General features: G+C 44.7%; 1 protein-coding gene across 1 annotated transcript in view; it reads left to right on the top strand.

Moving 5' to 3' along the window:
- The first annotated feature begins 1,858 nt into the window (after nucleotides 1–1,858).
- LOC121537596 (double C2-like domain-containing protein beta) overlaps nucleotides 1,859–23,925 on the top strand; it is a 67,665-nt gene continuing 45,598 nt past the window's right edge. Inside the window, exon 1 of the mRNA XM_045206839.1 lies at nucleotides 1,859–1,930. Coding sequence (XP_045062774.1) covers nucleotides 1,911–1,930 — 20 coding nt within the window. The 5' untranslated portion in view covers nucleotides 1,859–1,910. The remainder of the gene's footprint in view (nucleotides 1,931–23,925) is intronic.

Genomic DNA, 23,925 nt, shown 5'->3' with positions numbered 1-23,925 from the left:
ATAAAGTCATCATGTTCACTCGACGCGCGCGATTGGTCCGCTTCTTCAGACGATCGCGACACCAGCCAACAAGCGAAGTTGCAGTAATCCAGACGGGAGATGAAAAAGTGCCTGGATTAGACCTCCCCGCCTCCCGTGAAGGCAGGGTCGCACTCGCAATGTTGTGGAGCATGAACCGACAGGATCGGTCACCGCGCTTGATGTTAGCGGAGAACGACAGGGTGTTGTCCAGGGTCACGCCAAGGCTCTTCGCACTCTGGGAGGAGGACAACGAGCTGTCAACCGTGATGGCGAGACCATGGAATGGGCAGTCCTTCCCGGGAGGAAGAGCAGCTCCGCCTGCCGAGGTTCAGCTTGAGGTGGCGATCCGCCATCCACACTGATATGTCTGCCAGACATGCAGAGATGCGATTCACCACCTGGTTATCTGAAGGGGGAAAGTAGAAGATTCATTGTGTGTCATTCAGTAGCAATGATAGGAGAGGCCGTGTGAGGATATGACAGAGCCAAGTGACTTGGTGAATAGCGAGAATAGGAGAGGGCCTAGAACTGAGCCCTGGGGGACACCAGTGGTGAGAGCACGTGGTGCGGAGACAGATTCTCGCCACGCCACCTGGTAGGAGCGACTCAGGTAGGACGCAATCCAAGAGTGGGCCGCGCCGGAGATGCCCACATCGGAGAGGGTGAGAGGAGGATCTAATTGTTACAGTACAAAGGCAGCAGATAGGTCTAGAAGGACGAGAGCAGAGGAGAGAGAGAGGTAGCTTTAGCAGTGCTGAGAGCTCCGTGACACAGGATGTAGCCACCCACCATGCTTGAAAATCTGGAAGAGTGATACTCAGTGATGTGTTGTGTAGTATTTGCCCCAAACATAACACTTTGTATACGGAAGAAAAGTGTATTTTCTTTGCCAATGTTTGCAGGATTACTTAAGTGCCTTGTTGCAAACAGGATGGATGATTTGAAATCATTTTTTTTCTGTACAGGCTTCCTTCTTTTCACTGTCATTTAGGTTAGTATTGTGGAGGAACTACAATGTTGTTGATCCATCCTCAGTTTTCTAATCACAACCATTAAACTCTGTAACTGTTTTTATGGTTGAATCTGTGCTTGAAATTCACTACGTGATTGAGGGACCTTACAGATAATTGTATTTGTGGGCTACAGAGATGGGATAGTAACTCAAAAATCATATTAACCACTATTATTGAACACAGAATGAGTCCATGCAACTACTTCTGAAGGCACTGTATTATGCTCCCGGCATGCGTTGATATGCCTATTGTTCATTTAATTGCAATCTGGGCATTTGCATTCTAGGTCTGAGAAACGCACAGCTTTCTTTCTGTGTCGCACTGTTGGATTCTGGTGTTGAAACGAAATCACCCGAGAATCAAGAACGGTAATCTATTCTAGGGTGATTTCATCAACAACATGCAGAGGGACGCTGTTCACTCTGAGTTAAACTGAAAAGAGACTGATATAGATGAGATGAGACGAGAATAATTTCAATCTCCAGATTACATCTGAATTACAGGTTAGAGACTGATGGGGAGATGGTTCAGGAGCAGACATAGTAGGAAGGGTGGGACGAGGGGATTGAACCCTTGTCTCTGTGGTCCTATATTATGTGCTAGAGCCAGGAGCTCTGCACGGAAGACCCGAGGTCTGTAAACTGCTAATGACTTCGGTTGCGCCCTATGTGTCATGGTCAGCCTATGATGGAATGGGGGGCAAAGGTCAATACCTAATCCCAACCTTTACTTCAATCTCTCTCAATCTCTTTTTTCTTGCTTTTTGCTCTCTCGCTCTCTCTGTCAGGCCAATAAACTTCCACCAAGACCCTGCGCAACACCCCCAACCCTGTCTGGAGTGAGACCCTGACCTACTAGGGCACCACCGATGAGGATATGGTACGCAAAACACTCAGGTAACCTTCTTCTTCCTCCATCTCCTAATTTGAAAAAGAGCGACACCAACTGGAGGTTGTCCGAAAGAGGAGCATGTAATGGCACTACAGGCTAATGACTATGTAATAGCTAACTGTGCTATCCCAGCAGTAGTACACAGCAGTAGTACACAGTGCAATGGCAGGCTAATAGCAGTATCGCAACATATGTTAGCAGTTATAGCAGTAAGGAAATAGAAGGGCTATAGTCCAAGTCTGGATAAGAGCGCCTGCTAAATGACATAAATGTAAATGTAAAAGTCGGTATTAGATAGAACCTGCGGCCTGCAGCCGCTGGGGAAAAACAACCTGTGTTACCTAGGTTACTCCATTGGCTCACAGCAAAAAAACGTCACCTTTTTGGAATCTGATTGATTGATTGCTTTGTGGACAGGTGTGTTTTATACAGGTAATAAGCTGAGATAGGAGCACTCCCTTTCAGAGTGTGCTCCTAATCTCAGCTCGCTCCCTGTATAAAAAGACACCTGGGAGCCAGAAATCTTTCTGATTGAGAGGGGGTCAAATACTTATTTCCTCATTAAAATGCAAATCAATTTATAACATTTTTGACATGCGTTTTTTCTGGATTTTTTGTTGTTATTCTGTCTCTCACTGTTCAAATTAACCTACCATTAAAATTATAGACTGATTATTTCTTTGTCAGTGGGCAAACGTACAAAATCAGCAGGGGATCAAAACTTTTTTTCCCTCACTGTAATACAGATTTTCAGGTCCAGTTGATAGTATAGTCTCAATGGAGCTCATTCAGTTTGTTCTCCAGTGACTGCACGTTCGCCAAAAGGACAAAGGGCAATGGTGGTCTATTTGTTTGCCAAGGTAGTCTCGCCAGGATGCCGCCTTGCCTGCCTCTTTTCGCAGATGCTTCCTCTTTCTAGTTTTGGGGATTAGGCAGGGTCCAGAGTAAACAGAACATCCAGAGCTGACGGCTCGCTGAAGTAGACATTTTCATCGAAATTGAGGTTAGTGATCGCTGTTCTGATGTCCGGAAGCTGTTTTCGGTCATAGGAATCAATGGTGGAGACATTATGAGCCAAAAAATTTAAGAGCAGCATAAAAAATACAAAATAGCAGAATTGGTCAGGAGTCCGTAAAACGGCTACTACGACGCAGCGCTATCTTTACACAATCTGACAGTGCCATCGGAAAGTATTCAGACCCTTGACTTTTTCCACATTTTGTTACGTTACAGCATTATTCTAAAATAGATTAAATAAATAAAAATCTTCAGCAATCTACACACAATACCACATAATGACAAAGTGAAAACAAGTTTTTAGATTTTTTTTAGAAAACACGAATACCTTATTTACATAAGTATTCAAACCCTTTGTTATGAGACTCGAAATTGAGCTCAGGTTCATCCTGTTTCCATTGATCATCCTTGAGATGTTTCTACAACTTGATTGGAGTCCACCTGTGGTAAATTCAATTGATTGGACATGATTTTGAAAGGCACACACATGTCTATATAAGGTCCCACAGTTGACAGTGCATGTCAGAGCAAAAAATAAAAAACAAGCCATGAGATCGAAGGAATTGTCCGTAGAGCTCTGAGACAGGATTGTGTCGAGGCACATATCTGGGGAAAGGGTACCAAAACATTTCTGCAGCATTGAAGGTCCCTAAGAACACAGTGGCCATCATCATTCTTAAATGGAAGAAGTTTGGAACCACCAAGACTCTTCCTAGAGCTGGCTGCCCGGCCAAACTGAGCAATCGGGGAGAGGGGCCTTGGTCAGGTGACCAAGAACCCGATGGTCACTCTGACAGAGCTCTATGGAGATGGGAGAACCTTCCAGAAGGACAACCATCTCTGCAGCACTCCACCAATCAGGCCTTTATGGTAGAGTGGCCAGACAGAAGCCTCTCCTCTGTAAAAGGCACATGACAGCCTTCTTAGAGTTTGCCAAAAGGCACCTAAAGACTCTCAGACAATGAGAAACAAGATTCTCTGGTCTGATGAAAGCAAGATTGAACACTTTGGCCTGGAATGCCAAGTGTCACTTTGGAGGAAAACCTGGCAACATCCCCACGGTGAAGCATGGCGGTGGCATCATCATGCTGTGGGGATGTTTTTCAGCGGCAGGGACTGGGAGACTAGTCAGGATCGAGGCAAAGATGAACGGAGCAAAGCATAGAGAGATCCTTGATGAAAACCTGCTCCAGAGCGCTCAGGACCTCACATGAGGCGAATGTTCACCTTCCAACAGGACAACGACCTAAGCAAACAGCCAAGTCTCTGAATGTCCTTGAGTGGCCCAACCCGATCGAACATCTCTGGAGAGACCTGAAAATAGCTGTCAGCAACGCTCCCCATCCAACCTGACAGAGCTTGGAGAGGATCTGTAGAGAAGAATGGGAGAAACTCCACAAATACAGATGTGCAAGTTGAAGGCCATACCCAAGAAGACTTGAGGCTGTAATCGCTGCCAAAGATGTTTCAACAAAGTACTGAGTGAAGGGTTTGGAATACTTATGTACATTTTGTCATTATGGGGTATTGGTTGTAGATTGGATGAGGGAAAAAAACAATTTAGTTAATTTTAGAATAAGGATGTAACGAACAACATTTGGAAAAGTCAAGGGGTCTGAATAGTTTCCGAAGGCACTGTAGTCCTGTTGCGCCGCTACTAGACCTTGTTTCAAAGGTATCAATAAATAATCTTATTTGTATGCCTAGCAATCACAAATATATGTTGTTTGAAGTCTCACAAATGACAGCTCTAATAAGCCTTCTATGGTGAACTAGAGGCGTGTAGAATGAGTTTCAAGTTTTTATATCATTGTTCGCCGATGGGGGTCCTGCGCGCTTCTGGGCATTACGGAATCAAATGAACAAAATGAGTCAAAAGATGTTATTTTTGAGGAACGACTTAAAGATACTGAACAGAAATATAAATACGAAATGCAACAATCTCAAAGATTGTACTGAGTTACAGTTCATAGAAGGAAATCGGTCAATTGAAATAAATAAATTAGGCCCTAATTATAGATTTCACATGACTGGGCAGGGGCGCAGCCATGGGTGGGCCTGGAGGGCAGAGGCCCACCCATGTGGGAGCCAGGTCCACCCATTGGGGAGCCAGGACCAGCCAATCAGAATGAGTTTTTCCGCAGAGTGAAGGAAAAGCAGCCAACAATGCTCAGCATATGTGGGAACTCCTTCAAGACTGTTGGAAAATCATTCCAGGTGTAGCTGGTTGAGAGAATTCCCAGAGTGTGCAAAGCTGTCATCAAGGCAAAGGGTGGCTATTTGAAGAATCTCAAATATAAAATATATTTTGATTTGTTTAACACTTTTTTGGTTACTACATGATTCCATATGTGTTATTTCATAGTTTTGATTTTGTAGTGGAATTTCTAATCAATAATGACGAGAGACAAGGTCAATCACCAATCAGAATATTAAAAAACGAATCGATAAGGGAGCTGGTCACAATACCCACGCCAAAGTGAATAGAGTGAGAGCTCACTGAGTGGAGTGAGCCTCTGGGTTATATACTATCCCAGGATAGGTCAGGATAACCAACCTCAAAATTAACATACAATGGTTCCAGACACTAACCCCACACATCCTGTACCAGACCTTAGCCCCAAATACAAAGAACTCATTGTTTTGTTCAGTACTAAGAATTTAGAAGGACATTTGTTACTTAGTTTCCACCTTTGCTAGAAAGGGAACCAGGGGAGAGAACAATCTCCCAAGGCCAGAGGAGTGGGTGACTGACACAAGACATTGTGGAGACAAGTGATTGGTTCCCATTAATCAGGCCATCCCTTCACATGGTTTGCAATAGGTAAAGACACATATTCACATATGGAAACAATGTTTCCTTCTGACCTCCTTTGCCCTATTCGCTTTCTGATATTCTGCATAGCAACAGGGATATGTGATAGACAAGCCTGACTTCTTCCTCTCTTGGCCCCAGATGACTGAGGCCCATAAGAGGGAGGCAAGTGCAGCTGCCAACACATGAAAATGTATGCAATCACTAACTGTAAGTCGCTCTGGATAAGAGCGTCTGCTAAATGACAAAAAAATAAAATAATTTAAAAAAAACACCAGAGTCTGAAATGAGACATTCTAATAACAGTTCAATCATATAAGCATATTCTACAGCTAATCCTGATTTCTCCACCACATTTCCCCTCTCAAGGGACTTTGTTCCTTCCGGAGACATCAGAATAGTAATATGGTATCTTACAGGCAATGGTTACAATGAAAACCAATTAAAATGAATTAACTAAAGACCCCCACTGTCGAGTACTTATTTCCATGTAAACTTAACGCTAGGAAACTGAGTTTACAAACCTTTTACAGTCTACACATACCATATACAGTTCTAACTTGCCAGTGTCTGCTGATGATTAGGTTAACAAAGATAGCCAAGTGGATTCTCTCTCAGTAAAGCGTTTGCTCCCAGAGTGCGGCTGCTTAGGAGAGAACACCGGGCAATCACAGTCTGGGCGTTCAGCCAATATTCCACTCCTACTGAGCCGACCTTGTAAGCAAACCTCTGTCTACAACAGGCACATTTCTATGTATGCAATAGGTCAAAAATCACTGTCCTCAGCAGTAAAAGGTAGCTCAGCTAATCCTTCACATCCTGTATTCTGGAGCCCTTGTTATGGCAACATTTAACATTACATTTGGCCTTGAGTTTGTTACTAGTGTTAAGACATGTTGCAGCAAAACTTCGACATGAGGATGAGCAGCAAAATCAATACTCTGTCCTTTCATGGTCCGAATCACACATAGGACTATTGCTAAATTATAAACTTTTTTCCTAATCATTAGTGTTTACCTTGGACCGTCAGACACTAGTTAAAGATATTTCAAACAATTTCTGTACCAGGTTTACATTGCGTGTTTCAGTACATTTGTTATCAGATAATTTATATGTGTGCAACCAAAACTCTGGCAATAGAAACTTCAGAAAATGTAATTTATGTGCCCTTTAAGGTGTATCATTTCAAACCTGTGAATATGTAAGTAATATATGATATATGATATGAATATGATATGTAAGTAAATATCTGGAAGAGATTTGAGACGAAACAGTTCTCAAGAATGTCCCTGCATTTAGCGCCATCCATCATTCCTTCAATTCTGACCGGTTTCCAGTACCTTCCGATGAGAAACATCCCCACAGCATGATGCTGCCACCACCATGCTTCACTGTGGGGATGGTGTTCTCGGGGTGATGAGAGGTGTTGGATTTGCACCAGACATAGCGCTTTTCCCCCGATGGCCAAAAAGCTCAATTTTAGTCTCATCTGACCAGAGTACGTTCTTCCATATGTTTGGGGAGTCCCCCACATGATTTTTGGCGAACACCAAACGTATTTGCTTATTTTTTTTCTTTTAAGCAATGGCTTTTTTTCTGGCCACTGTCTTTGGTCTCTTTGTTGCCTCTCTGATTAATGCTCTCCTTGCTGGTCCGTGAGTTTTGGTGGGCAGCCCTCTTGCAGGTTTGTTGTGGTGCCATATTCTTTCCATTAATTTTTTTTTGATTTAATGGTGTTCCGTGGGATGTTCAAAGTTTTGATATTTTTTTATAACCCAACCCTGATCTGTACTTCCCACAACTTTGTCCCTGACCTGTTTGGAGAGCTCCTTCTGCCTTCATGGTGCCGCTTGCTTGGTGGTGCCGCTTGCTCAGTGGTGTTGCAGACTCTGGGGCCTTTCAGAACAAGTGTATATATACTGAGATTATGTGACAGATCATGTGACACTTAGATTGCACACAGGTGGACTTTATTTAACTAATTATGTGGACTTCTGAAGGTAATTGGTTGCACCAGATCTTATTTAGGGGATTCATAGTAAAGGGGATGAATACATATCACGCACCACTTTTCTGTTATTTATTCAAGTTATTCTTTTAATTTCACGTCACCAATTTGGACTATTTTGTTTATGTCCATTACATGAAATCCAAATAAAAATCAATTTAAATTACAGGTTGTAATGTAACAAAATAGGAAAAACGCAAAGGGGGATGAATACTTTTGCAAGGCACTGTAATCAACAATTGTAAAATGTATTGAAATGTATGACTTGATGTGTTTGATGCGTAGTGGGTGAGGCGGGATTGGAGAAATGTAAAAAAATATAAAAATACCTTTGTTTGACTCCTGGGCTCTATTTCTGAAATAAAACAGAAAAAGAAAAGTATGTAATCAACTTTTGTTATTCCTTGATTTGTAATGCATTCTAGCAATTATGTTTTATCATTATGGTTGTAGGCTAGGGAAAATATGATTTGATTATTTCAATAAAATCGTATTTTCCCTAGCCAACAACCTTTAGCCTAATCTGTAGACTACTGTACACTAAAGAGCACGATTTGAGTTGTTACATTACATCGACTTTTCCTAGGAATATACTGTATAATTAGTAATACTTGAAGTTTATAAAAATGTAACCATGTTTTGGAAGGAGAGCGATAACTGGTCCACCCATGTAACATTCAGCCCGTAGATGGCGCCAAAGCATACACCTAGATAATCCTGTCTAGCTCCCTAGTTTACGATAACCCAACCTCGCTTCACTCATGCCATGGTCTCTGCATGCAATATAGCTGATTACACGCACGCACCATTCAATCTGATCGCCCGCACAAACTACCTCACTTTGTTGCTTACATGACTTTGTCCACCACCCTGTTCTCATTATCCTCTGCCTCGACCAGGCTAAAACCTATCCAAGCCATAACACTTACGTAATATAGATGATGCAATCTCTATCCGCATTTGATGAAAATATCTAAAACAGGCTACATGTCCAGTGGTGATAATACATTGACATGATGATTAGCTGGACACATAACATGTTTAAGAATGCTTTTTTCATAATATTACCATATTTCCCAGCTGCTTTCCGTAGTTTTAAAGTTGTCACGAAAAAACAGGCCTTATTTTAGGGCATTTTTCACCCTGCCAGCTCCTATTGGTTCTATTGAGCACCGTGGCACCAACTCGCCTTCCGAATGTTCTTTCCCCAGCCTATTGTTCTACGTCACAATGCCTGCTTCGCTATTGTTAGGCAATGAGACCTACCCACCTTAAAACTTGTTTTTCAACCACTCCACAAATTTCTTGTTAACAAACTGTAGTTTTGGCAAGTCGGTTAGGACATCTACTTTGTGCATGACACAAATAATTTTTCCAACAATTGTTTACAGACAGATTATTTCATGTATAATTCACGGTATCACAATTCCAGTGGGTCAGAGGTTTCACATACACAAAATTGACTGTGCCTTTAAACAGCTTGGAAAATTCCAGAAAATGATGTCAAGGCTTTAGAAGCTACTGATAGGCTAATTGACATAATTTGAGTCAATTGGAGGTGTACCTGTGGATGTATATCAAGGCCTACCTTCAAACTCAGTGCCTCTTTGCTTGATATCATGGAATTGCTTGAAAATCAAAAGAAATCAGCCAAGACCTCAGAAAAAAAATTGTAGACCTCCACAAGTCTGGTTCATCCTTGGAAGCAATTTCCAAACACCTGAAGTTACCACGTTCATCTGTACAAACAATAGTACGCAAGTATAAAACTATGAGACCACTCAGCCGTCACACCGCTGTCACGATCGTCTGATGAATGAACGGACCAAAGCGCAGCGCGTTGAGTGAACATGATAACTTTAATAAAGTAAAGCACGTAAATACAAAACAAACGATTTATCCGTGGAAGTCCTCTGCTAAACGGACAGAAACGGAACAATAACCCACAATGCCCACAAGAACACATACAGAATAAATATGGCTCCCAATCAGAGATAACGAGCCGACGCTGACACTCGTTACCTCCGATTGGGAGTCATATGACTAATCAACATAATTACAACACTTTGACACCCAACATAGAACCAAACCACATAGACTGCACACACCCTGGCTCAACATAATGAGTCCCAGAACCAGGGTGTGACAGGACCTAAAGGCGCGGACTGCGACCGCGCCAAAACCCCCAAACAGGGGAGGGCTGGGCGGGCATACCTCCTCGGTGGCGGTTCTGGCTCCGGCCTAGACCACCACCCCCACCATCGCCACTACCCGCTTACGTAGGTTCCTCCAAATGACCCCCACCGGTTTAAGGGGCAGCACCGACTAAGAGGCAGCACCGACTAAGGGGCAGCACCGGACTAAGGGGCAGCACCGACTAAGGGGCAGCACCGACTAAGGGGCAGCACCGGACTAAGGGGCAGTACCGACTAAGGGCCAGCACCAGGATAAGGGGCAGCACCTGACTCAATGGCGGATCCTGGCTGGCTGGCTCTGGCGATCCTGGCTGGACGGCTCTGGCGATCCTGGCTGAACGGCTCAGGCGGGCTGAAGGATCTGGCTGCTCGCGGCTGGCCGACGGATCTGGCTGCTCGTGGCTGGCCGACGGATCTGGCTGCTCATGGCTGGCCGACGGATCTGGCTGCTCATGGCTGGCCGACGGATCAGGCTGATCCTGTCTGGCCAAGGCTCTGGCTGATCCGGCCCGGCGGAAGGCTCTGGCTGATCCGGTCTCGGGCGGAAGGCTCTGGCTGATCCGGTCCCGACGGAAGGCTCTGTCTGCTCCTGTCTGGCGGAAGGCTCTGGCTGATCCTGTCTGGCGGAAGTGTGCTCGGCTGATCCTGTCTGGCGGAAGGCTCTGGCTGATCCTGTCTGGCGGAGAGCTCTAGCGGCTCCGGGTCTGGCGGACGGCTCTGAAGGCTCATGGCAGACGGGGCGGCTTTGCAGGCTCAGTACAGACGGGCAGTTCAGACGGCGTTGGGCAGACGGACAGTTCAGACGCGTTGGGCAGACGAGCAGTTCAGACGGGCGTTGGGCAGACGGGCAGTTCAGACGGCGTTGGCAGACGGACAGTTCAGCCCGTTGGGCAGACGGACAGTTCAGGCCCGTTGGGAGACGGCAGCCTCTGGCCGTCTGAGGCGCACCGTAGGCCTGGTGCGTGGTGCCGGAACTGGAGGTACCGGGCTGAGTACACGCATCTCAGGGCTAGTGCGGGGAGAAGCAACAGGGCATGCTTGGCCCTGGGGACGCACATAAGGCCCTAGTGCGGAGAGCAGGAACAGGCCGGGCTGGGCTGGCGACGCGCACCGTATCCCCAGGTGCGAGTGGCCGGAACAGGCCGGGCCGGGCTGGCCGCACCGTATCCCTGGTGCGTGGAGTAGGAACAGGCCGGGCTGGGCTGGCGACGCGCACCGTATCCCTGGTGCGAGTGGCCGGAACAGGCCGGGCTGGGCTGGCGACGCGCACCGTAGGCTTCGTGATGAGGCTCAGGAACAGGCCGGGCTGGGCTGGCGACGCGCACCGCATACACTTAGTGCGAGGGGCCGGAACAGGCCGCACCGTACTGGGGACACACACGACTGGCTGTACCCGGGATTAGGAACGGGCCGGACCGACTGGTTACACACCCCAGTACCTCTCGCCGTGCCTCTACACCTTCCTTCCCTGCCTTTCCCAGTCGCCCCTTAACCTGGTAGCCTCCCTGAATCCGTCCTTCTCTGCCTCCGTCAGCCCCCTTAACCTGGTAGCCTTCTGAATCTGCCTTGTGGCAGCCTCCTGCTGCTCAGTCGCAAGCCATGTGCCCCCCCCAAAAACTTTTTGGGGTTGCCTCCCGTCCTTCCGACGATGGCCCTGCTCCTCTCCTGCCAGGTTCTCCCCCCTTCATCGCCCTCCGGTACCGGACGGCCTCCTCCTGGGTAATATGTCCCCAGCCGAGGAGGACATCCACCAACGTTCTCTCCTGACCCGGCGCCCCTCCGATGTCCAGACCCTTTGTTCTGGACGCCGCTGCTTGGTCTTTCTTTGGTGGGTTATTCTGTCACGATCGTCTGATGAATGAACGGACCAAAGCGCAGCGCTGAGTGAACATGATAACTTTAATAAAGTAAAGCACGTAAATACAAAACAAACGACGATTCGTGAAGTCCTCTGCTAAACTGACAGAAACGGAACAATAACCCACAATGCCCACAAGAACACATACAGAATAAATATGGCTCCCAATCAGAGATAACGAGCCGACAGCTGACACTCGTTACCTCCGATTGGGAGTCATATGACTAATCAACATAATTACAACACTTTGACACCCAACATAGAACCAAACCACATAGACTGCACACACCCTGGCTCAACATAATGAGTCCCAGAACCAGGGTGTGACAACCGCTCAGGATTGAGATGCGTTCTGTCTCCTAGAGATGAACGTACTTTAGTGCAAAAAGTGCAAATCAATCCCAGAACAACAGCAAAGGACCTTGTGAAGATGCTGGAGGAAACAGGTACAAAAGTTATATCCACAGTAAAACGAGTCCTACATCGACATAACCTGAAAGGCCGCTCAGCAAGGAAGAAGCCACTGCTCCAAAACCGCCTTAAAAAAGCCAGACTACAGTTTGCAACTACACATGGGGACAAAGATCGTACTTTTTGGAGAAATGTCCTCTGGTCTGATGAAACAAAAATAGAACTGTTTGGCCATAATGACCATCGTTATGTTTGGAGGAAAAAGGGGGCGCTTGCAAGCGGAAGAACACCATCCCAACCGTGAAGCACGGGGGTGGCAGCATCATGCTGTGGGGGTGCTTTGCTGCAGGAGGGACTGGTGCACTTCACAAAATAGATGGCATCATGAGGAAGGAAAAGTATGTGGATATATTGAAGCAACATCTCAAGACATCAGTCAGGAAGTTAAAGCTTGTCGTACACACAAAACTAGTAAGGAATGGAATTTAAGAAAATATACATACTGTATATGGACAAGCAATGACAGAGCGGCATGGACTAAGATACAGTAGAATATTATAGAATAGAATGCAGTATATACATATGAGATGAGTAGTGCAAGATATGTAAACAGTATTAAAGTGACTGTAAACATTATTAAAGTGACCAGTGTTACATTTCTTAAAGTGGCCAGTGATTTCAAAAGGCAGCAGCAGCCTCTAATGTGCTATGGATGGCTATTTAACAGTTTGATGGCCTTGAGATAGAAGCTGTTCTCGGTCCCAGCTTTGATGTACCTGTACTGACCTTGCCTTCTGGATGATAGCGGGGTGAACAGGCAGTGGCTCGAGTGGTTGATGTCCTTGATGATCTTTTTGGCCTTCCTGTGACATCGTGTGCTGTATGTGTCTTGGAGGGCGGGTAGTTTGCCCCGATAATGCGTTCGGGCAGACCGCACCACCCTCTGGAGAGCGCTGCGGTTGCAGGTGGTGCAGTTGCCGTACCAGGTGGTGATACAGCCCGACAGGATGCTCTCAATTGTACATCTGTAAAATTTTGTGAGGGTTTTAGGTGCCAAGCCTCCTGAGGTTGAAGAGGCTCTGTTGCACCATCTTCACCACACTGTCTGCGTGGGTGGACCATTTCAATTTGTCGGTGATGTGTACGCCAAGGAACTTGAAGCTTTCCACCTTCTCCACTGTGGTGTCGTCGATGTGGATAGGGGGTGCACCCTCTGCAGCCAACGCTGGCATTGGAGCATGGTGATCTTAGACTTGTAAGCAGCTGCTTGGCCATGGAAACCCATTTCATGAAGCTCCCGACAAACATTTATTGTGCTGACGTTGCTTCCAGAGGCAGTTTGGAACTGGGTAGTGAGTGCTGCAACCAAGGACAGATGACGCGCTACGCACTTCAGCACTCCTCCCTACAGGCTGTCTCATCGTTGTCGGTGATCAGGCCTACCACTGTTGTGTCGTCGGCAAACTTAATGATTGTGTTGGAGTCGTGCCTGGCCATGCAGTCATGGGTGAACAGGGAGTACAGGAGGGGACTGAGCACGCACCCCTGAGGGGCCCCCGTGTCAGTGTGCGAGACGTGTTGTTACCTACCCTTACCACCTGGGGCGGCCCATCAGGAAGTCCAGAATCCAGTTGCAGAGGGAGGTGTTTAGTCCCAGGATCCTTAGCTTAGTGATGAGCTTTGAGGGCACTATGGTGTTGAACGCTGAGCTGTAGTCAATGAATAGCATTCTCACATAGGTGTTCCTCTTGTGCAGGTGGGAAAGGGCAGTGTGGAGTGCAATAGAGATTGCATCATCTGTGGATCTGTTCGAGCGGTATGCAAATTGGAGTGGGTCTAGGGTTTCTGGGATAATGGTGTTGATGTGAGCCATGACCAGCCTTTCAAAGCACTTCATGGCTACAGACGTGAGTGCTACGTGACGGTAGTCATTTAGGCAGGTTATCTTGGTGTCCTTGGGCACAGGGACTCAGTCAGGGACATGTTGAAAATGTCAGTGAAGACACTTGCCAGTTGGTCAGCACATGCTCGGAGTACATGTCCTGGTAATTATTGTGAAAGTTCACCTGCTTAAAAGTCTTACTCACATCAGCTACGGAGAGCGTGATCACATAGTCATCCGGAACAGCTGATGCTCTCATGGATGCTTCAGTGTTGCTTGCCTCGAAGCGAGCATAGAAGTGATTTAGCTCGTCTGGTAGGCTTGTGTCACTGGGCAGTTCGCGGCTGTGCTTCCCTTTGTAGTCTGTAATAGTTTTCAAGCCCTGCCACATCCGACGAGCGTCAGAGCTGGTGTAGTACGATTCAATCTTAGCCCTGTATTGACTCTTTGCATGTTTGATGGTTCGTTGGAGGGCATAGCGGGATTTCTTATAAGCTTCCGGGTTAGAGTCCCACTCCTTGAAAGCGGCGGCTCTACCCTTTAGCTCAGTGCGGATGTTGCCTGTAATCCATGGCTTCTGGGTGGGGTATGTACGTACGGTCACTGTGGGGACGACGTCATCGATGCACTTATTGATGAAGCCAGTGACTGATGTTGTGTACTCCTCAATGCTATCTGAAGAATCCCGAAACATATTCCAGTCTGTGCTAGCAAAACAGTCCTGTAGCTTAGCATCTGTATCATCTGACCACTTTTTTATTGACCAAGTTTATTGCTTCCTGCTTTAGTTTTTGCTTATGAGTAGGAATCAGGAGGATAGAGTTATGGTCAGATTTGCCAAATGGAGGGCGAGGGAGAGCTTTGTATGTGTCTCTGTATGTGGTGGTCTAGAGTTTTTTTTTCCTCTGGTTGTACATTTAAGATGCTGGTAGAAATTAGGTAGAACGGATTTAAGTTTCCCTGCATTAAAGTCCCCAGCCACTAGGAGCGCTGCCTCTGGATGAGCATTTTCCTGTTTACTTATGGCCTTATACAGCTCATTGAGTGCAATCTTAGTTCCAGCATCGGTTTGTGGTGGTAGATAGACAGCTACGGAAAATATAGATGAAAAAAACACACATAATAGTACAATTGGTTAGAGGGCTGTAAAACGGCAGCCATCTTCTAATCTAAATTGTATTTCCAGAAAATCACATTGTATGATTTTTAAGTAATTAATTTGCATTTTATTGCATGACATAAGTATTTGATACATCAGAAAAGCAGAACTTAATATTTGGTACAGAAACCTTTGTTTGCAATTACAGAGATCATACGTTTCCTGTAGGTCTTGACCAGGTTTGCACACACTGCAGCAGGGATTTTGGCCCACTCCTCCATACAGACCTACTCCAGATCCTCTAGGTTTCGGGGCTGTCGCTGGGCAATACGGACTTTCAGCTCCCTCCAAAGATTTTCTATTGGGTTCAGGTCTGGAGACTGGCTAGGCCACTCCAGGACCTTGAGATGCTTCTTACGGAGCCACTCCTTAGTTGCCCTGGCTGTGTGTTTCGGGTCGTTGTCATGCTGGAAGACCCAGCCACGACCCATCTTCAATGCTCTTACTGAGGGAAGGAGGTTGTTGGCCAAGATCTCGCGATACATGGCCCCCATCCATCCTCCCCTCAATACGGTGCAGTCGTCCTGTCCCCTTTGCAGAAAAGCATCCCCAAAGAATGATGTTTCCACCTCCATGCTTCACGGTTGGGATGGTGTTCTTGGGGTTGTACTCATCCTTCTTCTTCCTCCAAACACGGCGAGTGGGGTTTAGACCAAAAAGCTCTATTTTTGTCTCATCAGACCACATGACCTTCTCCCATTCCTCCTCTGGATCATCCAGATGGTCATTGGCAAACTTCAGACGGGCCTGGACATGCGCTGGCTTGAGCAGGGGGACCTTGCGTGCGCTGCAGGATTTTAATCCATTAAGGCGTAGTGTGTTACTAATTGTTTTCTTTGAGACTGTGGTCCCAGCTCTCTTCAGGTCATTGACCAGGTCCTGCCGTGTAGTTCTGGGCTGATCCCTCACCTTCCTCATGATCATTGATGCCCCACAGGTGCAGTTAATACAGGTAATGAGTGGAGAACAGGAGGGCTTCTTAAAGAAAAACTAACAGGTCTGTGAGAGCCGGAATTCTTACTGGTTGGTAGGTGATCAAATACTTATGTCATGCAATAAAATGCAAATTAATTACTTAAAAATCATACAATGTGATTTTCTGGATTTTTGTTTTAGATTCCGTCTCTCACAGTTGAAGTGTACCTATGATAAAAATTATAGACCTCTACATGCTTGGTAAGTAGGAAAACCTGCAAAATCGACAGTGTATCAAATACTTGTTCTCCCCACTGTATTTCTTTGTGACGATTTTATTTTATTTTAACATTTTAACTCAATTAAAGGTTAGATTCATATGATATTTTGAGTGTAAGATCACAGCCATTTTTGTTCATATTTACATAGGGTGCCAATAATTAAAGAGGGCACTGTATTTTACTTAGTACGTAATTTTCGGGGACCGCTTTTGGCTCGTGAGCTCTATTTTCAGAACTACTGGTTAAAAAGTATACAAAAGTACCAGAGAATCTCTTTAATATGGCATAACAACATGATAGTCAGGAGGAGTTGGCTGAGGCACTTGTACTGTACAGATCTGGGACCAGGCTAGATCAATGTACTCTAGATCGGAGTGCCCATGTTCACCCAATACTTTGTTTCACCTTTCCGTGAAACTAAATCTCTCTCAGCTCGCCATTGATATTGGAGTGACAAACAAGATTATTATGTCTGGCTCTCGCACCTTCCAACCCAATAGCCCTGTTCTCATCAACGCATTGATCGGAGCAGATCATATTTTTTTTTTTAAGGGAACATAAAAAAAGGGAGGATTGCCAGGGTGAGGCAGAGAAGGGGATGAAGGGAGGCAATCAAAGTTCAAGCGGAGAGTTCACCAGGAGACATCTTAGGAATCTATCGCCTTCACGTTTCTTATAATTCAATTCATATTGCAGATTTGGTTGAGCTGTTGTTGAGTAGTAGTTTACTGTAGCTTAGGCAAAGTGACCACAAGATGTACCTAAAGAGAACGGACCAACTTTACTTAGCCTCCAGGTGCCTTATTTCAAATCCATGTGTAACCCCACAAGCATCAATGGTATGGGTTCGTTGATCCCTATGTAGTGAGTACGGTCAGTGCCATTTCAGACGTAGCCTTAGTCTTGGCCTGTTGGCTTGTCTGTATTCATAAGTGTGTCACCACCACCTCCAGCAATGTGCAACCTTTCTGTTGCGCTGTGATTAGAGAATTTACTTGTTAGCCGTCGGTCGGTCAGCTTGCCACAGCCAGCTCCAGACAGAGATGGCCCATATTCAACTCTCTCTCCTAACCTTCAGGAGTTACAGACGTAAACCGCAAAATTAAGCACAAACCAAAATAGCTTCTTCTTTGTGTGTGTGTGTGTGGGGGGGGGGGGGGGTGCAACTCAATATTAGGAAGGTGTTCTTAATGTTTTCTACACTCAGTGTTTATTACACACACACACACACACACAAAGAAGAAGCAATTTTGATACAAAATACATTCAACTAAAACAAACACCTTCTTCATTATCTGTCTGAACTGCCCCAGGGACACCAAAGCATCCAATTGAAACGTCCTCTGGAGAAAACTAAGGCTGATTTACCTAACTCTGTAGACACCCAAGTAGTCTCCAGAGTTAACCAACCCTTTGAATGGCTTTAATAACTTGTCATTTTAAATCTTAACTGGGAAGTTAGGTAAGTCGGAAGCTTGTGGAGCAGGGCTTTGTAAACAAAAATCTTAGCTTCCTATCAAGCTCATTCGTATGTTTTTTAAACATTAAAACATTGTCAATCCAAATACCAAGGTATTTGTATGCAGGGACTTGTTCGATTATAGAACCATCTGATGAGTGAAGATGTAATCCATCTGAGAAAATCTTACGAGAACTTGAAAACAACATGTATTTAGTTTTACCCATATTAAGCACGAGTTTTAAATCAGTAACGGCTTCCTGCACAGCTTCAAAATCGGACTGTAGCCTTGTCACAGCCAGGTCAGCAGTCGGGGCAATTGCATACATAATAGTATCATCCACATATACTGTAGATGAAATTTACAATTTTTAACAGATTGACCAATAGCATTTATATAGATAGTGAAAAGAACAGGTCCTAGTATTGCCCCCTGCGAAAAACCTTTAATGTACGTCAATAAATTCGGACTTAACCACATCAATCACGATGGCCTGAGTTCTGTCACTAAAATAATCATGAAACCAAGAGCAGGCATCAGAGCCCAGGCCAATCGAGGACAACTTGTTCAATAAAATAGCATGATCAACAGTATCAAATGCTTTTGACATGTCCACAAACAAGGCAGCACAATTCATTTTAGCGTCTAATGCATTGACAATATCATTAACAACTAATGTGGTTACTGTGATAGTGCTATGCCCTGGCCTAAACCCAGATTGATATATATTCAAAATACCATGCTCAGAAAAAAAAGAGTGAAATTGCTTATTTACCAATGGTTTGAGAATTTTAGCTAGACATGGAAGCCTGGAGATGGGACGATAATTATCAAGATCACTACTATCCACGTCTTATGGAGTGGCAGCACATAAGCTGTTTTCTGTACTTTTGGAATATTTATTGATAACAATGTCAGATTTAAGATATGGGTTACTGAGCCAGCAATGAAGTGGGCAGCTGTGACGAGTACTGCGGATACGAAGAGGCAGGACGCAGACGCAGGAATCAACAATGTAAAGGTTTACTTAACACTGAGCAAGAGAACTACAAAGCGCGAGTACACAACATGACACTAACAATCACACACAACACAACACTGAACAGTCCAGGGCTATATAGGGGTGATGATGAGGTGCAGGTGCGCTGGAGGTGATTAGGGTGCGTTGGGTTTCCATTCCGGTGTTGCCGAGGTGGTGCGCTCAGACCGGTGGCTCAGTAGACCGGCGAATCGGGAGAAGACGTGACAGCAGCACAATTGAGCCGGCACCAATTGGTCAGCTCCTGTGGATTTCCTGGTATCTATAGCAAGTAAGGCATCAAATACTTTTTTCTGTGAATTGCCTAAATGCTAAAACTTGACTACTATTTTCGGAGTCAATCTGCAATTAAAATTATGATTAAATGCATTTTTGTCCGTAATGGGGCCAGAATTAATTTGTTGGGGCAGAGAGGAGGAAGTGCAACCCTTCAGAGTTTCGACAGTTTTCCAGAATTTTGCCTGGTTCCCCTTACAATCAGAAAGAGTGGTTACATAATAATCAGATTTAGCCTTTTTGATTAGTCTTACACATTGATTCCTCAGCTGCCTAAAAGATTACCAATCCGGGTCGATTATCAGCACAAAATGTCTCCACTGAGAGAGCAGACCCTACATCTCAAGCAAAAAACAACATCAACAACGCACTCACCAGCTTTTGTTGTTTATGTGACATGGACATGGACATGCTCCAACTGATGCCATTGCGTGAAGACGCACATCATGTAAGCACGAGCTGACAATAATTAGACATCTGTTTACAAAACACCAAAAAGTGTGCCTAATGACATTCGGCGATTGCCATTGATTAGGCCTACATTAATTGATGCGTCTTGCTGCCAAATTGACCTTTTTTGTAGCCTGAAATGTCGAAACACCTGAAATGGGTCCGAAACTGTCGCAGGAAAAACGTGATAGTCACCCTAACACACATGGTCAATTTACTAGACTAGGCTACAATGTGTAGGCCTACCAGTACTTCAAATAGGCCTACCAGTAGCCAGTGATGTAGTGGTAAAAAGATTGGTGGGTAAACTCTGATTGCCGGTCGTGGCAATGCATTTTTCCACTAGGCCTACACCACCGCCGGTAGCCTATCCTCTCAACCGAGGAAATTGTACACACATGAACACACGCAGAACAGGTAGCCTACATTCAGTATAATACATGAGTTGAATCAAAACATGTTTACACCCTAGTTCATGAGTTGTCCATAATTCATGAGTTGAATGCTTGGAGTCTTCACAGATTGTGTGACATAAAACACTGCATCTCTTTCCTTACATTAATGACATTTATGACAGTGTTATTTGTAATTATTAAGCATTTAACAATTGAATTAGAACATTGAAATTAAACTCTGTACAATTCCTGGATCTCGGAGAGCTCGGAAAATGCACTGTAAGTGTAACTATGCCTACATAACATTTCTTTATGTTTTGCCTTGAAAACAGTTCTCATGGGCACCAAATCCAAAATAATGTAGGCCTATGCCATTTCAAAATGGAATGCTTCTAACCAAAAGAGTAAACTATAGGCCTACTGGCATTAATGTTGGATGGATTGGATGCGCATTGGTGTCTAGCTGTAGGCTAGTTGATATTGTGATATTGGCAACAATCATCAGCTGATCAAGGAAAGAAAAAAACAAATATTGATAGAAAATAATAAAGCTAAATAAATGGTCTACTTATTCTGGCCACAGACGGCACAGAGAACACCAATACCCGTGCGATCCTGAAAAACAAAGCAATGAGCGCTCTAAACAGCTGACTGACAAAATCAAACAATAATAAATCAACGGATAAATCGAATGCATTAGAATAAAGGCATTGGCTATTTTTATGGAGGGCACATGGCAAACAAATGGCGAAAATGAGCAAGTACAAAGGAAAATCGATGCGTTTTAAAGGAGTTCAGCTGAGGCCCGAATTTCAGCACTACTGAGTAGACCGCGCCATGAACAGGGAGACGGTTTGTGCAGCCACATAGAAATAAATGGTTTAAACCATGACAGAGAGGTGGGGGTGCTCGTTTCATTTGGAAGCTTTTATTTTCATATTCACCACTGTAAAACATATTTACCACTGTAAAACATATTTAGCACTTCATTTTACACAAATAGGAGAATGGTTAAATTGACATTATTTAGGGACCGCCCTGATACAGACATTATCTGAATTTCAGCACAAGTGGAGAGTTATAATGTTTTGGGAACCTGTCTCTTGTCATATCCCCACAATTGAAATCAAATCAAATTTAATCAGTCATATACACATATTTAGAAGATGTTATTGCGGGTTGTACCGAAATGCTTGTATTCCTAGCTCCAACAGTAGTATCTAACAATTCACAACAATACACATCAATCTCAAAGTAAAGGAATGGAATTAAGAAATATGTAAATATTAGGACGAGCAATGTCGGAGTGGCATTGACTAGAATACAGTAGAATACAGTATATACATACATTCATAAGTTTGGGGTCACTTAGAAATGTTCTTGTTTTCCATGAAAAGATACATGAAATTAGTTTGAATAGGAAATATAGCAAAATTAATAGGAAATGTAGTCATTGACAAGGTTAGAAATAATGATTTTTAATTGAAATAATAATTGTGTCCTTCAAACTTTGCTTTCGTCAAAGAATCCTCCATTTGCAGCAATTACAGCCTTGCAGACCTTTGGCATTCTAGTTGTCAATTTGTTGAGGTAATCTGAAAAGATTTCACCCCATGCTTCCTGAAGCACCTCCCACAAGTTGGAATGGCTTGATGGGCACTTCTTACGTACCATACGGTCAAAGGGTTCCCACCAAAGCTCAATAGGGTTGAAATCCAGTGACTGTGCTAGCCACTCCATTGTAGACAGAATAGCAGCTGACTGCTTCTTCCCTAAATAGTTATTGCATAGTTTGGAGCTGTGCTTTGGGTCATTGTCCAGTTGTAGGAGGAAATTGGCTCCAATCAAGTGCCGTCCACAGGGTATGGCATGGCGTTGCAAAATGGAGTGATAGCCTTCCTTCTTCAAGATCCCTTTTACCCTGTACAAATCTCCCACTTACCACCACCAAAGCACCCCCAGACCATCACATTGCCTCCACCATGCTTGACAGATGGCATCAAGCACTCCTCCAGCATCTTTTCATTTGGTCTGCGTCTCACAAATGTTCTTCTTTGTGATCCGAACACCTTCAACTTCGATTCGTTTGTCCATAACACTTTTTTTGAATCTTCCTCTGTCCAGTGTCTGTGTTCTTTTGCCCATCTTAATCTTTTCTTTTTATTGGCCAGTCTGAGATATGGCTTTTTCTTTGCAACTCTGCCTAGAAGGTCAGCATCCCGGAGTCGCCTCTTCACTGTTGACGTTGAGACTGGTGTTTTGCGGGGTACTATTTAATGAAGCTGCCAGTTGAGGACCTGTGAGGCGTCTGTTTCTCAAACTGTATTTGTCCTCTTGCTCAGTTGTGCACCGGGGCCTCCCACTCCTTTTTCTATTCTGGTTAGAGCCAGTTTGCGCTGTTCTGTGAAGGGAGTAGTACACAGCTTGTACGAGTTCTTCAGTTTCTTGGCAATAGCCTTAATTTCTCAGAACAAGAATAGACTGACGAGTTTCAGAAGAAAGTTATTTGTTTCTGGCCATTTTGAGCCTGTAATTGAACCCACAATTGCTGATGCTCCAGATACTCAACTAGTCTCAAGAAGGCCAGTTTTATTGCTTCTTTAATCAGCACAACAGTGTTCAGCTGTGCTAACATAATTGCAAAAGGGTTTTCTAATGATCAATTAGCCTTTAAAATGATAAACTTGGATTAGCAAACACAACGTGCCATTGGAACACAGGACTGATGGTTGCTGATAATGGGCCTTGTTATGCCTATGTAGATATTCCATTAAGAATCAGCCGTTTCCAGCTACAATAGCCATTTACAACATTAACAATGTCTACACTGTATTTCTGATCAATTTGATGTTATTTTAATGGACAAAAAAATAGCTTTTCTTTCGAAAACAATGACATTTCTAAGTTACCCCAAACTTTTGAACGGTAGTGTTTGAAATGAGTAAACCAGTATGTAAACATTATTAAAGTGACCAGTGTTCCATTATTAAAGTGACCAGTGATTCCATGTCTATGTACATAGGGCAGCAGCCTCTAAGGTGCAGGGTTGAGCAACCGGGTGGTAGCCGGCTAGTGACAGTGACTAAGTTCAGGGTAGGGTACCGGGTGGAGGCCGGCTAGTGATGGCTATTTAATGGCCTTGAGATAGAAGCTGTTTTTCAGTCCCAGCTTTGATGCACCTTTAATGACCTCGCCTTCTGGATGATAGCGGAGTGAACAGGCCGTGGCTCAGGTGGTTGATGTCCTTGATGATATTTTTGGCCTTCCTGTGACATCAGGTGCTGTAGGTGTCCTGGATGGCAGGCATTGTGCCCCTGGTGATGCGTTGGGCAAACCGCACCACCCTCTGGAAAGCCCTGCGTTGGCGGGCGGTGCAGTTGCCATAATACGAGGGGATACAGCCCGACAGGATGCTCTCAATGGTGCATCTGTAAAAGTTTGTGAGGGTCTTAGGGGCCAAGACGAATTTCTTCAGCCTCCTGAGGTTGAAGAGAAGAGGTGCTGTTGAGCCTTCTTCCCCACACTGTCTGTGTGGGTGGACCATTTCAGATTGTCAGTGATATGTACGCAGAGGAACTTGAAGCTTTTCACCTTCTCCACTGCGGTCCCGTAGATGCGGATGGGGGCGTGCTGTCTCCTGAAGTCCACGATCAGCTCATTTCGTTTTCTTGACGTTGAGGGAGAGGTTATGTTCCTGGCACCACTCCGCCAGAGCCCTCACCTCCTCCCTGTAGGCTGTCTCGTCATTAATGGTATTCAGGCCTACTACTGTTGTGTCGTTTGCAAACTTGATGATTGAGTTGGAGGCATGCTTGGCCACGTAGTCATAGGTGAACAGT

This window comes from Coregonus clupeaformis, chromosome 24, assembly GCF_020615455.1.
Source record: "Coregonus clupeaformis isolate EN_2021a chromosome 24, ASM2061545v1, whole genome shotgun sequence".
NCBI classification, from domain to species: Eukaryota; Metazoa; Chordata; class Actinopteri; order Salmoniformes; family Salmonidae; genus Coregonus; species Coregonus clupeaformis.
Note: the sequence above shows the minus strand (reverse complement) of the source record. Positions and strands in the feature narration are given on the sequence as shown.